General features: G+C 45.1%; 1 protein-coding gene across 3 annotated transcripts in view; it reads right to left on the bottom strand.

Annotated features, from left to right (window-relative positions):
• The window catches only part of cntln (centlein, centrosomal protein), a 74201-nt gene that overhangs the window by 20169 nt on the left and 35874 nt on the right, over window positions 1–18158 (bottom strand). For 2 of the 3 annotated variants that reach the window (XR_012927401.1, XM_076032324.1), the window contains exons 14-21: window positions 17278–17378; window positions 14886–14983; window positions 13611–14101; window positions 10090–10165; window positions 8441–8522; window positions 7907–8178; window positions 3915–4145; window positions 2534–2631 (exon numbers count right to left, since the gene is read on the bottom strand). Coding sequence is in view for 2 of the 3 variants with exons in the window: in XM_076032324.1 (XP_075888439.1) it covers window positions 2534–2631; window positions 3915–4145; window positions 7907–8178; window positions 8441–8522; window positions 10090–10165; window positions 13611–14101; window positions 14886–14983; window positions 17278–17378 (1449 nt within the window). In the remaining variant the exon portion in view is untranslated. Of the gene's footprint in view, window positions 1–2533; window positions 2632–3176; window positions 3235–3914; window positions 4146–7906; window positions 8179–8440; window positions 8523–10089; window positions 10166–13610; window positions 14102–14885; window positions 14984–17277; window positions 17379–18158 lie in introns of all 3 variants that reach the window. The other variant, XM_076032333.1, reaches the window with a different exon arrangement.

The following is an 18158-nucleotide window of genomic DNA, read 5'->3' as shown; positions in this document are numbered from 1 at the left end:
TGACTGGGGAGTCTTTCATGACAAACAGCATTTTGAATCAACAATGACAACTCAAATGGGTGCAATCAATATTTTGATATCTTTTTTTTAATAAAAAGCTTAGAACACATAGATGAGGAAGGCTCGACTTGGGAAAAACTGATAATTAGGGGAATGTACCTCAAAAAATGTTGTTTTTTTCAGTGTGTTGTGCTTCCCTGAAGAGAGCCAAGGTCTCTGTATTGTTTTACATTATATCATACGCTATTCATGTTTCAACTGTTGCAAACATGCACCTTGTGTCACTTCCTATTTCTACAGTCTCCTGTGTTGACGTGTTTAATATTCCAGTATTCTGCACAGCCACATTACATTGAGGCCCTGTGTTAAATGGGGCTCTGTATGTTAGTATGTTTTATTCTGTTTTCATAAAAGGCAAGTGCGAGGCATTTCATGGTTGTCTACTCCTCGGGGAATTAGAACAAATAGAATAAAGATCATAGGGATGCAGTTAATTAAAATGGTTTTTGCCTTCTTTTTTTTTCTCTCTTTCTTTTTTTTTTTTAAATTTCAGAGCTGTAGTGGATCTCTTTGCTCCCACACGCATCATGGCGTGTGTGTTTTAAATAAACAGATGATGCAACTCTTGAGCAAATGCTTTCGTGTAAGTAAATGTCCCTGCATCCCTAGGTGGATAACTGCCTCAGGGCAGGCTGGCTAAATAAATGTGAGCTTGTCCTATTGGAGTGACATTAAATTAAATAAGAGGCGAGTCTAGTCATGGGTGTTGAGGGGGGTGGGGTTGGTTACCCCACGGGTTTGGCCATTAATGAGAAAAGCCATATTGAACCTTTCAGATGGCTGTCTGGTGTTTACTTAAAGACAGAGAGGAGCAATAAGAGTCTCGGCGAGCTCCCTGCACCCCAATGCTAATGGCAATTAGACCGACAACATTTATTTTAGATGTTCTCCTCTTCTGCACCCCAAAAAGAATAGAGGATAAAAAAGAATGGAGGATACACTGTGGTTCTGTCGGAGGAGCGTATGATCTCTATTTATGAGTTTTAGTGGTAAGAGAGAGAAAGAGCGGCTCTATACCAATCACCCACACGTTTGTTCCCTTTTTTCCCTCACTTGTTGGCAATATTGTTCATCAAACATGCCTGTATTGTAATGATGACAGCCAGTGGTGTGTGTCTGTGCGTGCGTAAAGGGGAGTGAGAGAGAACATTTCTGTGTATGTTGTTAAGAATGAAGTGCGGGTAGACGTTTCATGTGGCTGATAGACAACAGGGCTAAAGATGAAAGAAGCAGCTTCATAAATAAGGCAGGGCCATAGTGCCGGATATTGACTGAGGACATGCCGGTATACTTTGAAATTCATTTCTTTTTTCTCCCCCTTCACTTCTTTAAGGCGAAGCAGGCTCGCTCCCCGTGTGTGTGCTGAGATGTATATTTCAGAGACGTCTAGACATGTCTTTCATTCTGAGAAGGGGTCCCTCCATGGAGGCAAATGGAGAGGTTGGCTCAATGAGATGGCGAGGATCGCAAGTACGTGTGTGTGTGTGTGTGTGTGTGTGTGTGTGTGTGTGTGTGTGTGTGTGTGTGTGTGTGTGTGCGCGCACGCGGGCACGTGCACAGAGGGGCGAGTGAATGTGTGACAAGACGCTGAGGCTGTTGTGGAAACTGAGCTGAGGTACACTCGCTGTATCTAACTGTGATCCGCTCTGCTTTGGTCGCACATACAAACAAGTACCCCAGTGTGCAGCAGTACACATGCCCGGGATGCATTATTGAGAGTGGCAGCAAGAGGACACGTCATACAAGAAACAGAAAACAAGTGGGCGGAAAGTGAAGTTTTCCTTTGTACGTCCCCCCCCCCCCCCCTCCTCAGTTCAAAGAGGACGCCGTAATGCAAAACGATGATGGATGCTTTTTCAGCAACACTCTTTAAATATTGACGCTTTCTCTGGGTGATAGTTTTTATAGCTGTACATTTCTGACTATGTAATGCTGCTGGTGCTGCAGTAGGTGGACCGTGTAACTCGTTAGGGATTGTGGCCCACAGGCCAGAGTGATGCTGTGTGGGTTTCAGTGTCATGGGCCAAAACGGTCCCTCCCGCGGCACCCAAACAATCAATATGCTGCTTTGATCAGCTGCTCACATAAGTAACACCACACCACATGACACACTAGACACCCACGTATGGGCGCAACAGTCATTTACGGGGTCTTCTTTATTCGGCTGGCTAATGAGAGCATGCATAATCACGGGAGGTTTTCTCACGGAGGGGAAGCGTGCTGGAGCAACGTGCAGCAGCAGTAGCAGCAACAGCAGGCAGAGAGCTGCCACACGGTGGAATCAAGCACTGCGGATGAGAGGCGCCGCGTGCGTGGACATACGAGTCAGGGGTACGGGGAGGGTGGAAGAGGAAGGATAAAGAGGGGACGGAAGAGATGTGCTGTGCAGCAACTGAAAGGGAAGAGAGAGCAAAAAGAGAGGAACCGGGGGAGACGGTGGAAAAAAAAAAGACATGAAAGGAAAAGGACTGACTTGTCCTGCAGCTGGCGGAGCTTGTCCTCCTTCTCCTGGAGCTGGCCTCGCAGGGCTTTGTTTGCTGCTACCTGCCTTGTGACCTCCGCGCTCGTGCTCTAGGGGGGAAGAGGGGTTGGGGGAGTGGGTGTCGAGGGGCGGGGGGATAGGGCACATGGTGCGTGTGTTTGTTAATGTGGCTGAGAATGTGCGATAGTGGAGGTGGGGAAGGTTTTCACAACGTGGCTGATGACAGGTCAGGCACAGCATGTCTCCTCATTATAACTACAGCAAGAGGGTAGAAGGTGCTAAAAGGGGTCAAGAGGAAAGCTGCATTTTTCAAATTACATGAAATACTGAAGAGTAATTAGGGAGCAATTCGAAGCTAAAGACGCGGCTATATTTATTTCCGTAAAAAGCAATTAAAAAGCTATCTTTCCCTTATTATCATCATCATTATCTAAACAATTTACTTCCCAACACCTTGTTGTTAGAGCTTTTAAACCTCTGCATTATCGCCTGTAATGACGGCTCGGTCCCTGATCAAAAGATTGATGAATATTTGAATGTGCATATTTACTTTGGTGTGAAGGGCCTGGTCTCTCTGGAGGGTACCGCACTACCATAAGCTTTTGACAATGCAGCGCAAACTCCCCGCACTCACCCCCATCGCACATAACCCTGCCGCTCCTTTTTGCTGTCACCCGACATGACTTCCATGGCTGCATGTAACGACAACGGCAATCTGTTCTGTGACACTGACGAGCTGGCTGCGGTGAAGGTGATAATACCATAGCACGACTCACATCTTATTCCCTATGATGTAGGGCACGTCTCTACTGCTATTCTCCATAACTCAACTTTCTGACAGGTGCTCTGTCAAAAAGATCAAATAATAAGAAATGCAAATTCATGTCCAAATCACATGCAATTGCGGCTGATGTGAAGTGTTTAAAGACTTAAGATTTTTTTTTTCAACTACATGAAAATAAAACCTTGACAGTGTCTTTTAGAGCACATTTTTTATGCACCTAAAGGATGGTAGGGTTCTCACGAGAGAGATGTAAATGTGAATATGAAATGGCTTTGCAATGATAAAATAACTGGAGCTGCACACTTGCTTGAACAGCGCAAAGGCAGATGCAAGAGACTTAAAACTAATATTTTGTCTTTCCTGTACGTCAGGAAAACAGTCATTTGGAGCTAAAAAGGATTAATGCCTCTGCCCTTGGTACTGAAGGTTATTATTCACTCAAGCTCCATAGTGCACAAAATTGGAAATGAACATGATGCTTAACAACATCATCCTATTAAGAGATTTATCTAATAGGGTGTGCACGGTAAGACAAAGCATATGGCAAGTCATTAACCCAGGAGTTCTGCAAGTCACTCAACCACTAACCTTTAGTTTAGTCTGAAGTTGTTTGACCTGAGCCTCCAGGGCCAGTGGTGCTGGAGTCTCTGGGGCGCACGCTGCTCTTCCCTGGCAGGAGGACTCTGCATTCACTTGTGCCAGTGGGCGCGATGGCGGTGGTGCACTCTGTGGAGGTAACGTGACCTGTCTCCACTGCTCCAGCTCCATCTGCAGAACCTTTTTCTGCTGCTCCACGCCAGCCAGGTCAGAGGTCAGCTTCTGCAGTTTGAGCAACAGACCAGAACAGGGATTAGAGGGCAAGTCCACAGGTGAAAACAAAAAGTTTCATCCTCTTTGAATAGTCCTGCAAAACTGACAGTTTTGCTCAAGGATTTGCAAAGGAAACATTCAAACTTTGAATCCCCCCCAATGCCCCCGACCAGGAAAAAAAAAAGAAAAGATTATGTGTAAATTGCAAACTTTACATTACATGAATGTTCTATTTGTTACTGCATGTTCGTCCTGCTGGCACACTGTAATTTCCCAGCCTGGGATCCATCTATCTTGTCTATCTATTTATCTTATCTGTCTACCTATCTTATCTTATCTTGTCTTGTCTATCTCTCGATCTATCCATCCATCTATCCTGTCTGTCTAATAAAGATAAAGAAAAGTGAACATCCAGTGTTGGAGAAGTCAGTGCACTGGCCACATGAGAGCAGCAGGCTCTACTTTAATGTCTCAGAGGTGATAAATCTCCTCTTTTATGCTAAACAGGACACAGATTATGCCGGCGCCCAGTCAATAGGGACTAATTCTGACTGTGATTGGCATGCATAATGAAGCCATCCTGCAGAATCAGATTGCACTTTGGGACAGAGCGAGATCAGCATTTGGTGAGCGGTTGAGTTTTGCGTGATGGACAATAATGGCGGAAGCTGATCATGTGCCAGGGCACAGTGTATCACAGATTCAAAACAGAAGAATCTTAGGTGAACACTTTGCACCGCATGTGCGAAGCAGCACTGGAAGGCGAGCCTGCTCGTTAAGTAAAAAAAAAAACAAGGGACACAAACACATCTATGTAGAATGGGTTCAATACTGCCACAATTAGCTGATCTGGTATCGTTTCAAGCATCAGGAATACTTCATGGCACAAATGGGAGACGTGATACATGAAGATGTATTCCGAGCAAATGCTGCGACACACGCGCGCGCACGCGAATGAAACCGCAGAGTCCCAGGGGTTTGCTCTCCGCTCTGCATACAAGGACGGTATTGATATCTGGTTGCCGGCTGACACCTTTTAATAGAATCCTTCTTGTTTTAGGTTTCCTCTGCTCACTTCAAGACACACATGGCACATCCCCAGAGAGGGTGAGAGAAAGGGGAGGAAGGTGTGGAAGGGGGAGCGAGAGCGAAAAGCCGTGCTTCGGCTGCAGTGACCGTGGCGCAGGAATTAAGAGTGGCATTGATGACACTTCCTGTAAGACAGGCTTTGATTTCACGGGCCATTTTCAGCCCGGGTGAGAGATGACACTGACACAGACTGATGTACTGGTCGTCCATTAGCTTGAAGAAAGGACACGTCGGTGTCCCAGATGAGAAGTGCTCTCACTGACACTGCTTCAAGTGATACTAAAATCATTAGCAGGATAAATAAGGAAACAAAGGCTGTCGTAATGGCCACACAGCCGAGAGCAAATTAGCCGGCCTGAAGCCGCACACGAAAGCCCATTTCAAATACACAAACGTGGGTAAACATAAGTCAAGGGGCTCACGGTTCAGTTTGTTTGAACATTTTTCTGTCCAGATCTTTTATGTAATCGCAAGTGCAAATATCATTAAAATTCAAATAAGGTCTGTGGCTTTTCGTGTTCAGCCATTCGTGTCTGTGTGGCCCCTAATCCTGTAATAATCCCCTCGCTTAACATGTTAGAGGAGGGCAGGACACTACACCCATAAAGAGATAAGAGTGGAAAAAAAAGTTGGGGTGCCATGTCACAGCGGAGCGGAGTAAAAACTGAAGTAAACGGGACATAATGACTGAGAGAGGGGGATAATCCACAGAACCAAATGATCCTGTACTGGGATGATGCGCGTGACTCGCACATTTAATCAACAACAAGACTAAGTAGAATTAGGAATGAAAGCTTCACCTGTCACCTGGATAATATTATAAGCTTCTTCTGTCACTTTACAGGATAATTCTTGCAAGGTTGAGTTGCTATTTTTAGGCACAGAACATTTTCAAAATAAAGGTGAGCCTAGAACATAAATAAATTGACAGTTTAATTATGGATATACTGCTTTATCTTTGCAAACCTAGCCAAGTGTTTTCTGTGCACTTTGCTCTGTTTATGTTTTTGGAACTCTTATTTTTTACTTCTTGAGGGGATTTTTTTTTTTTCCTTTTGTCATGGTTCCTTTTATCATAAATGACACAGAGTGTAATAAATAAGAGCAAGCAGAAGTAAGAAAGCAGAGTAAGAGTTACATTGTGTCATCTGTTGGGATACCATCAGAGTGTCACTATGATGGAACATGAAGAGCAAAGCGCAGAATAACACAAAATACAATTTACATCCACACCTATTCATCTTTCTTGTTTCAGATTTATAATTAAAAAACAGCTGCATTTAATATTTTAAAGACATTGGGAACTCAATCAAAGACCATGGAGATGGATTATAACAGACAGCACGCAGGAAACAAGAGGGCATAAGGAAATGGGATTTAATGAGGGGAAGCAGCGAAGTTGGGAGCAACAAGGCAAGGACAGTCTGGCAGAGGGATCAGTAGACACAGCAACACAAACAAGTTTCTGTGAAACTGCCATGCTACTTCTCACATGATGGCCCCTGTGGAGGCTGTCCTAAGCCAATTACAAGCAGAGAGTTTTAGTCGGAGAGTTGGCGAGGACCAGCTGGAATGAGCCCAAAGTCCATCACCTCCTGCCCTTTCTAGAGAGGGCAACAAGATCTGGCTCTGGCCAGTCAGTCGACTCCAGCGCACTGCAGCCGAGTGGCATTAATACTGCAGGAGGAAAGAGGAAACAAACAACAGAGACAACAATTTCCCCTCTGTCCACTCTTTCGCACAAGCGTGTGTGTGTGTGTGTGTCTATGAGTGTGTGGCTTCGCTGCAGTGTCTGAGTCTAAGGTCTCTCTGGGCCTCGGCAATAAGGTGCCTGGGTAGGAGCACAGGGGCCACTTCTTCGGTGCCAACGCTACGAGGGCAGTGCTCTGACCTGAGTGCACACACACACACACACACACACACACACACACACACACACACACACACACAGTAGCCATACTGTTGTGTATGGCGGATACGAAGACACACGCATCACTCAGCGAGTCCTCGCTGCTGCTGGCGTGTGCGGGTTCCCTGACAGAATTCTCCAGCCTGATGGATTCATAAATGTGTCAGCCTCAGAGATGGTGGGAGTGTGTGTGTGTGTGTGTGTGTGTACATATATATACACCGGTGTGTATCAGGAGTCTATGACAGGAAAGATACTGTTTAGGGCAAAAGCGCATCATGTTTTATTTAATGTCTACGCAGAAGATTTTCTTACCCGGGGGCAGATACTAAATAACTAAATTGGTGTGTGACAGCGGAGCCTCTACACACAGCGGTCCGCCTTATTTGGAGACAGGTAACAGCCAACGACAGAGATTCTGGGGAGCTGGTTTTGATGAGACATTTGACGGGATGAGACGACAGCGGAGACAGAGAGGAGAAATGGGAAATTCCACCTCTCTAGCGCTCTCTTTGCGCTAGAGAGCGGTGACCTCCAACGTGAGAGGGTAGGGCTCGTCAGCTGCACTTATTAAGCATGATAAGGGCCACAGACCTTTCTGCAGCTGTACCTTTATGCCTCCTGGATAATACACGAACACGTAAAACACAAGATTGAAGCATAACGAATAAATAAATAAAATAAAATAAAAAATAGATAAATAACTTTCAAACCCATTCCCTCAGGTTTCCCCCCCTTTATTCAACCCCCTTATTTCCCCCCTCGAAGTTACCTGCGCGAGCTGCTTACTGCTGCAGAGTTTCTCACTGAGGGAGTTGAGCTGCGCCGTGATCTGCTCGTTGGCCCTTTGCAGCTCTCTGGCTGAAAGCACAGCATCCTTCCTGGCACCTCGGAGTATGTCAATGTGACGCTGCAGGGACTCCACGCGCTGCTGCAGAGAAGAGGAGGAGCAGCGCTGGGCTCTCATTAGCATTCGCCTCCTCCTCCAGCACCTCCCTTTCTCTCCCCGTGTCCCCCGTTCCCAGGGCTCATGCTGTTCATCGCCTAACAGGAGGAAGTACACGCAGGCGCCACAGGTTTGACAAGTCCATGGAACAACTCCCTGTTCAGTCGCTGCTTCTAGGAATTAACAGTTGTAAATGAAGAGGAATAAAATAGAAAAAAAAAAAACAATGTATGAAAACTGCTCGGGTGATAATTACTTTGACCTTTACCACATCTCTCAAAAGCTAATTTAAACAGCACTGATCTTGCTCCACTTGCATTTGATGTTCTGCATGAGGGTGAGGATGGAAAGTTCTGCTACCTGAGGCCAGAACGTCAGCTTGTTTTCTGTTCGGTCCCGTTACCGGTGCCTTCATCCCCGGGACATGTGAAAACCTGTAGGACTGAAAGAACAGAGGAGCCGGAGACAGAGATGAAAAGCAACTGTTAAATGTAGCACAACTGTTTGACATGTTGCGCTTCCTAAAACGCAGCTCATAATGACACCGTGATCACAAGGAGCGCTCAGTGTAACGCAACAAGACAAATCACCCCGCGCTTTAATAATTCACCTGAGCGTGTTAAACCAACTTCAAATTGAACGCCTCTCCGCACGGATATAACTCCTGACAGATGCTTGCAAATGCCGGCTTTGTTCAATCAGTGTCTGAAAGCCTCGGTTCTCCCCTACAGTATGACATGCGAGTCTGCGCGCTTGTGTGTGTGTGTAGTCATTTGCACTCGCAGGTGTGCATGTGTATGTGACACCTCCCGACTGCAACGCCGTTTGTAGCGACATCAAAGGAGCCCCCCAGCACCACTAAACCTCTCCCTCCTCCTCGCTCAGCCCGTTTCCTTTGAGTTTGGGGTCAGGTAGGATTTGATCAGTGCCAGGTTTGATCACATGGTGCCTCGCAGTGAGGAGACGAGGAGATAAACCCTTTGGTTTGTGACATGGCACGCCGTGAGGAACCAGGCCTGTCATGGTGATGAGCCCTGGAGGAGCTGATGGGCACGTTTAGTTGATCTGGAACAAGGGGAAACTAAAGGGGATCCGAGAGTACAGGCCCTGACAGCTCCCTGGCTACATTACCAACAACTCTTTCTGCCACTCCACCTTCTGGAAATGAGAAGACGAGAGACGCAATATCTCCAAAGGTCCTTGTGTTTTTGTTTTTGCGCTCATATTTTGACGTACATATACATCTCTCTGGGGTTTGGAGCTGCCATGTCCTTCTGCAAAGTGGTTAGCTGCGGTCAAGAGCAAGGGTCTGGGCCTATTGATTTTATGGTGTGGACAGGACAGGAACGAAAAGCAGCACGAGCAATAACTAGTCCACAAGCATTTAGAAGTGAAGGGAGTGGTCATTGACAAGATGGTCGTGGATGACAAACGGTTAAAGAAACTAAAAAAATGCAAAAATTAAAAAATCTAATGCAAATACCTATGCAGGGCTTTAAATGGTTAGATATTTTAGATTATGAAAAAAATAAAGATTGTAATACACTGATTCAGTGCATTATGAGCTAAAGGTTCTGTCAACTCTCCTGTGTCTGTCAATTCAATGCAACCTATCAGAATTTGTACACAGCAATTTTTTTGTTGTAAAAAGTCAAAATAAAGCTAATCAAGTGCAGCGCTCCTCATTTTCCAACACATGACTGAATGAGTTATTAAACAACGGAGTTGAAATCCCACCCACAATATAGTGGCACAAAAACCTCAGTTCATTGTTTTTAACAATCAGAATTTGTTTGATCACAATATCTACTTAGACTGTTTTTAGAACAATTAAAAAATCAGTTAAGGAGTGTTTAGAGTTCAGGATCTTAACTGAATGATGGGGTTGTTAAAACAGCAGCAAAATGGGATGGGAAGGAATACAAATACAAAGGACAAAAAACATGTTTCTCAGCTTTCTAAAATGTGGCCTCTGCAGCGTCATCATTAGGAAAGGACAGGGGGCCAACCTTTTTGTTGCGGTGCTGTCCGAAAGTCGCCGCCCCTGAGGGCTCTTTGTTCAGGCTGTCAGAGTACTCGTCACTGCTGTCAATGCAAAGAGAGAGCACAGTTACCATGGGACAAACCCATAGGCCCAGTTCTGCAAGTACCACCACTGGATAAAATTCCAATTTACCTTTTATGCTTGATTTAGTTGACAACACACACACACACACACACACACACACACACACACACACACACACACACACACACACACACACACACACACACACACACACACACACACACACACACACACACTTCTTCCTTCCAACAGAAATCAATGTCCCATCCAATTTCTGACCTGAAAGTGTAAATATGGGTGTAAATGAAGTGAAAAGCTACCGAGCCTGGTGCCGATCGTGAATGCATCAACATGTATGAGAGCTGTGGCCTTCATTAGCCCATTTTATGTGACAGATGTGTGTGTGTGTGTGTGTGTGTGTGTGTGTGAGGCACGGTTGAATGAAGCCAAGCAAAGCTGCATCTGATGGATGTGCGGTAAGGGCTCCCCAACACACACACACACACACACACACACACACACACACACACACACACACACACACACACACACACACACACACACACACACACACACACACACACACACACACACACACACACACACACACAGGTTTATTGACAGTGACCTTTGACGTGAAGGTGGAAGCCAGTGACATTTACGCTGGTGGGTTTATTAAGGTGGGGCCTGGGAAAAGCAGCAGAGGTAAAGACCACGGAGAGAGGATGTAACTGGAACATGACAGGGCCGAGGGCTAGTTAGGGTTAAATCCGGTCTGGAGGGGGCAAAGGGACTCGCTGAGGACCACTAATCACCACCAAGTACAGGCTTACACTTGATACTGGATACGGAGGACTACCTGAGTCAGACGGGCGAGACAACTGCTGAGACCACTCTCACTTCACAGGGTACTAAGATTGTGTTTCCCATTACAAATATCTTGGTGTTTTAACCGTAAACATTTTCAGATGATGGTGGAAAGATTAAAACTGAAAGTGGGGTTTAATGTCAGAATCTAATCTTGTATTCCTTTGAATGTGAGAAGAAAAAAAAAAAGAGTTGGCGCTGCCACCATCACATCGGTGCTGGATTATGGTGATGTTTTATACATGAGTGCCATATCCCATAGCTTGTTGCATGAACGTGCTGGATGGTCTTTTTTTGGCCACAATTCTTTCATATCTCTTGACAACACATATCATATCAAACAAGAGGCACAGAGTGGTAGATATTACACCCTTCAGTCATCCTGCTTTCTGTCCCAAAACTCTGAAGAGAAGTGGAAGGAAAGTGTTGTTGGAATCTTTTAAGAGGATGCAGAGGAAGATGTGGATGTTCACATGGCCAGTGCAATTTATCTGGTGGCAAATGTCGTCAGTGTTCACAAATATTTGGCGTTTTTGCAACGTTATCTTGACAAATTAACATACGCAATGTATTTTGCACAATGGTTGCCTGTTGTAAAAAGACAGATCAAAGCATGCTACTGCCTTTATTGACCCAGACACTATTGAAAGAGGGGTTAGGTTAACAGTCCCTGGATAATCAGTTCAAAATAATGACAATCCTAACAAAAATGATTAATTTTATGGTATAACTGAAATTTCAACTCCATCAAGTGGTCCCTCAACCCTTTAGAAGCTTATTCTGTCTTTTCTCGTCATTTATCAAAATGTTAAGGTGTGTATTGCAGTGAGAGTTTCAAAGCATAATCAGTATAACATATCGTAAAAATCCATAGAGAAGGATATTTTCTATAAAAACTCGAGCGTTTTTCTTCCTGCCCCTGTGCTCCTATTCTGTCTCAGTCTCTGAGAAAACTGCTGATCTTCTCAAAATGGTCAACTGCTTCCAACAGCTCAAATCATGAGAGAGGGAGTCAGAGGGAGCCCTGGAAAAAAAAGAACAATGGGAAAAAACAAGACTTGTCAGTAGCTTTAACGAGTCTGACAACTGTATTTGGCCTATTTTAGGCCGACCCTCCCTTGGTGGACATCTCGCATTGTCAAACGTGTCTACCAAACACATTCCTGAGGAAGAGTGAAGACCGCCGTGAGGTTTAAAGATGGGACAACGTGGGCTTTACAGGTATAAAATAAATAAATATTAGAAAATAAAAATTAGCTGACGGTGGCTTAAATAACTCAGACTTCACCTCTTCTTCACAAATCCTCCTAGATCTTCCTTTCACATAAAGCATATTTTAGATTGTTGCTTATTAGCTAGATGGAGAGGAAATATGGAAAACAGGGCATAGCTGCAACCAGCCGCTGCTAAAAAGCATCATGTGGACAGAAATGGGATGGATTACAGCCAGAGGATTTTTTTGCTGAAGAGATGCGATGCGAGTGAGAAAGAGAGCGCAATGCAGGAGAGAGAAAGTGAAGGGAAATAAATATTAGCAACAGCGCTCGAGTATTTGAAATCAAAACATTCCAACATCACTCAACCGATGTTTAGCTGAGTGGCTTTTTTGCATAAAACATAGATGAAATAATTACAGTCGATGGTTCTTAATTTAGAGGGTGTTTAACAGCTTGTAGACATCTGGTACTGAGCCGAGTAGGGTCATTCAAAATTTATCTAACTAAATTAAGGCGTGGAGAGTGAGGGGGGCGGGTGCAATGAAAAGGAGGTGTGCGTGTGTGCGAGCGTACGTGCGCGCACGGAGTGCTAAGACTTGGGAAGAAACGGGGGCAGCGCACACGTTTGTGAATTGACACGCCACAAGATATCAACGTGACTACACGCCGGGTGGGGCTGCCCTCCGTGCACGAGGTTGCGCGTGCACACAAATGTGCGCGAGGGGAGGAGGAGGTGTGTGTGTGTGTGTGTGTGTGCGTCTTTTTGTTTTTTTTTGTTCTGCGGTGGGACGGGCTGGTGGGGCTCGCTACTTGCAGGGGGGATCCTTAGTGCTGTCAGGGGAGGGTTAGTGAATATGCAAAGGACCAGTAAATTAAATCAAACTGCCAAACTGTCAATTTTGGGGGTAACGTGACTCGTGCATGAAAATGGCATCACTGGAAGGTATCAAGGCTTCAGCGGGCCCCTTATCCCTGGGCTTTTCTGGCATCAGTTCAACTTTGTGCGGAGAGGTGGCTAATTTTGCATGCAAATTTCAGTCAATAAGCTGCGAGCGAGGCATCCCAGGATATTTCAAAAGGATCTGACAGTAGTTTTCCAACCCCCCTCTCACCCCCCCCCCCTTCTCGCTATCATTCTTGCTCACATTCTTCTTTTGGCTCCGGCATACCAACTAGACAGTCGATGAAATTCATTCACCCATTTGCTTATGTTTTGCATATGCACGCTGTCCCCTCAGTGCTCGTGCAGCCCACCCCTGCTCTGGTTTCAACCAGCTAAAAATAATGAGGGAGGCAGCAGGCAGGGCAGACAGGGCAGGCAGGCAGTTCAGGCAGGCAGCAAGAGTGAGCGTGTCTGTGCGTGCGTGAGCGTCGTTACCTATCTGCGCTGATGTCCTCCCACTCGTCCTTAGTGGGACTGGGGCTGCGGCCCTGCGAGCCTACGACTCGACCGGGACGACTCCTGGCTCTGGAGCTTCTGAGTTTGACCTTGCCGCTAACGCAGTTGTGAGCGACCATGCCGGCGTGTGCGGGCCCCGTCACTCGGTTCTTGTAGAAGTCCCTGGAGGCGCCGAGGATGCTGAGCTCCTGTCTCATCTTCAGCAGGTGCTGGTGGAGCTTGGCCGCCTCTCTCTGCGAGGCGCTCAGCTGGGCCTCCAGCGCCGCGATCCGGCCGCAGTGCTGCTCCGCTCGGGTCAGCGCGGCCTCCTTGCCGACCGCCTCCTGGACCTGCGAGCGATCCAGGGAGGCTTGGAGTCTTCGGCAGTTGTTCGTCAAGTCCTCCACAGTCTCGAGGAGCTGCTCCTTCTCCTCCGCCAGCCTCTCCTTCTCCCCCTCCAGGGACAGCATCCTCTGCTCCAGCTGTTCAATCTGAGGAAACAGAGAGATATGGGGGCCTCGGTGGTACAACCCCCCCGCCCTCCACACTCCTCTCTTGCTTATCTATCATTTTTGGAAACTCTGAACATGCTGCAACTGCAAGTGCAGTGAAAACAACACAATTGACAGCCTTGGTGAGATCAGCAGGAAGATGGGAAAGCCTCGTTCAAATCATGCACTTGTTGTTGACGTTCTGTCTTGTTAGTAGGCTGAGTTGCATTTGTCTTGCAAAGAGGTTAAATGCCTGTACTCTCCACAGCATGAGGTAACTCAATCAAAATCCTGCCTGGGTCATGGACATTATTTTTTTTTTCTCGATGTGACATTGCTCACCTTGATATAAACCTACTAACCAGGGGCACTTGCATTCTATTTGTTAGAGCTTAGCTCCATGGACTCCGACTGTGTTTGTCCCTTAAGGCAATGTGCCCTTTTTATTTGGCTTACACCCTGCCTGGCAGTGAATACTACTGGTACATTTCAAAGAAAATTTGATGACTAGTCCCACGAGGATGATTTATTGGCACAAATGGGTGTAGGAGAGAGCAGGGGTTTCCAAACGTGCATACATGTGCAACCTTCAGACATCTGTGATGGAAGCTGTTCGATTTCTTTCCGTTTTCTTCAATAACTCCTGTCATTACATTAGCACTTAAGAGTTTTTTTTTCAACTTAACTTGGAAATAATAAAAATAAGAATTCTCCAAATACAGTTCCGTCGGGCTTCTTTTATTGGCAATGACAAAGAACCCTTAGGGATGGCATAGTGCTGTACCTTTTTAAATGACTGTTCCATTCGTTCCGAGGAAACAGAAAGCTTTTTTGAAGTGCTGCTTTTGACCTGGCGCTCCTTTCCCACTTTGTGAAGCAATTCTGCAGAAGGGAACAAAGCTGGTTATTGTGACATGACGCGTCAAACTGGGGCTGCTCAATCAAAAGGGTAATTATAAAAATGGTACGTTAAATAAATTAGCACTATTAAGGTCTAATTTCCTTCCCAAGGTCCAGCTCCCTTTTTGTCCCTTTTGTCAATCAAATCAGGAGGGAACATAAAATCATTAATGCTGTTTATAAAAGGGACTTGAAATGTTCACTGCTCTTTCTTGCCATTTCTCAAATCTTTAGCAACCTGCCTTTTTGATGGCATTTGAGAGAAAAGTGTTTCATTCAGATGTCCACGCGGAAATAAGGAATCGGTGTTCAAAAAGGAGACGGTGCCGCATGCTATATGCAACCTCTCTCGGGGGATCTTAAACAAACGATGTGAAGTGCTCGATTCTCTTGTGAACACAAGGCCCCAGGCTGCTCTGCTTTGTAGTCCACTATGTTTCCCCAAAGGAGAACTAATCTCCACAGACCAAGATAATGCTTTATTCTGAGAACTTCAAGAGTGGCCTCAGCAAATATGATTTAGGCTTTATCATAACAACACAACCCTAGTGGGAGTCAAAGTGCTTGGGGATTTAAAGTGCACATATACATGTATGAGAATCCAACATTGTCCATTGTCACCATTTCTCTCCTTGTTTGCTATCGTGTAAAAGGGCAACACAAAACAAGATCAAACTTTTTGCTTTTTTTTTTTTGTAAGTCCCTCCTGTTAATCATTCATGACAAAAAGACCAAAAAGCAGCCAATGAGGCAGGAGACATGAAAAATTCAGAATCCTGACTTTTCAGGTCAGCTGATCTTTTGGAGAGCGAGTTTTCGAAAAACGAGGCCATCGAAGGACAAAGTAAGAAGAGAGCGGCTTGCGCTGTGACAAGCCGCTGCTCCCTCGCTTAGCATTGGACGCCTTGCCCAGGGAAGTTTGTTACTTTGAATTAGCCTGCTCTTTTGTCTTCACAGCATGTCACATTCAATCAGACAGAGCACCAAATAGGACAGGAGGGCTGCCGGGTTCGCTGGATACATAACCAGGTTGGGAGACAATTATCTAGCACCAGTGCAAGCGGCTTGGGAGTTGGCACCTCAGCACTACCTTGATAAGAAGACATGGTGGCTCCCCAGTCACCCACACTTGGAGGAGATCCTGGCAGCACAGCATATATTAACATCCCCCCCATGTCTTGTCATGGGCTGCAGCACAAAGGCCCCAATCCTTTCATCTGCTGTCTTTAGTTAGCGTGATCCTGGCATTGGTGCTTCGACTCTTCATCCCTTTGATCAGGTCACAGAAGTTTTTCACACTACAATTTCTTGGCCATTTTGAAAAATCTCCAAATAATTTGAAGTTTACTTAACATGATTTAGCAGTTTAACCGTAATTTCAATAGTATTGATATGGTAATGGAGCCAATGTTTGTGGCTTTGGTGTGGACAAACTCACTTTGCACACACACAATATGTATTCCCATCATTTGGTGGTTGGATTTAAAAGTCCATCTACCAAATGAGGGCGAATGAGTTTATTTCATTCAAAAACAACTGCATTTTCAATATTAAAAAGACAAACGGTCACAACAGCAGTACAAGTAAAAACATTATCTAAAGCCACTTTCTAAAACATGACTCGTCCCTACTGCATTGTCTCGTGTCTCCTGACAAGGTTGTCAATACGAGAACATCCGCATTTGTAATTAGTGCCATTCTTTAGATCACATGTGCTGCTCCAATAGACCCAGCACTGGTTGTGAAGAAAATTAAAAGGATAAAGGACAGATTTGTTATTGAACTAGTTAATTATGGCTCGTGGTTTAAGTGGTCAGTGTCTGACAAAGGGTGGCTGAATGGATTGAAAACAAAAGGCATTTGAACACTGGGAATAAGTTATGCAGGCAAGATGAATGCTACTTGATCTTCCAATCAACTTGCAAAGGAGCTGATCAAGTCTTAATTGACTTGTCTTATTAATTCCGCTGAGAGTTGTCTTATTAATTCCGCTCACTAATGGACACGGCCCAGAGGTAAGAGGATGGTTTAAAGGTGCTGTCTTGTTAAACAACTGCACTCTCTCTGTTTCAGGCAACACGCCGCGAATCCGACCGTAGTTATAATAGACCTATTGCAAACATTTAAGAAAACACTGCAAAATAATCCTTAGGTAATTAAAATATTGCAATAATATATTCAGATATCAAAGAAATAAATACGCTTGAAGGAGAAAAAAAATACTTATTTGTAAAAAATGAAATTTTACTGGAAAAACATGAAATGGAAAGGCTTACCTCTGTGCTCTTTAGCAAGACAAAGGTGGAGCTCCTTTACGGTGGCACGGTCCATTGCGGCTTGGACTCTCAGCATGTCCAGCTCCTCCTCCAGGCAGGCTCTGCAGACATAAACCATTTTTCCTATACACCAACTGAAGTACACTCTGAATTTTCATGCACATTTATAAAGGTGAGCTTCAAAATGAGCATCCGTTTAAATCTCCAGCACCATTCCAATTTGGACACAATCTTGGTGAAAAGTTTTTGTTAAAAAAATCTTAACTTGAAAGAAATGTGTTGGCTTTCTCTTCATTCCAGAGAAGACGACTTGGTGAAGAAATCCACTAATTAAAGAGCTTTTTAATTTATGTGGAAATCAAAGTGACAAGCAACATGAAACGGCAGGAGAGTACAGTGTGAGTCTGTGTGTTTGGGTCTAGGTCGACTGAAGATTGTGCACAATTACCTCTCTGCAATTAGCTTGATTCCTGCTAAAGGCTAATTATGTGGATGCCATGCTCAAGACTTTACACTTTCAAGTTATTATTAGGACCCCAACTGAAGTCTACTGAGGATATACACAAGTCCACCGAGACAACTACACCTGAAACACACACCTAATTTCCCTCCCCTCTGCTCCACAGTGCCAGAGAGAAACAGGCTCCTTCTACTGTAGTGGCATTCTTTCCTGAATTAACCTCATTACACCATTAGGTGTTTCCCACTGACTTCTTAAGGCACTCACCCTGTGCAGCATGTGCGATTCGCTGAGAGGTGTTTGAGGTGTAACGGGGCATTTATGGCTGTAGTGAACTATGAGGAGCATAACAGCAATTAACTCAAACTAGACACCTGTTTCAACCAATCTAATTGCGTTGATCAACCAGGAGATGTTTCCA

This window comes from Nelusetta ayraudi, unplaced genomic scaffold (assembly GCF_046127955.1).
Source record: "Nelusetta ayraudi isolate G7.1 ecotype Tasmania unplaced genomic scaffold, CSIRO-AGI_Nayr_v1 ptg000004l, whole genome shotgun sequence".
In the NCBI taxonomy this organism is placed as follows: domain Eukaryota; kingdom Metazoa; phylum Chordata; class Actinopteri; order Tetraodontiformes; family Monacanthidae; genus Nelusetta; species Nelusetta ayraudi.
The sequence above is the reverse complement of the archived record's forward strand: the minus strand, read 5'-3'. Positions and strand labels throughout refer to the sequence as shown.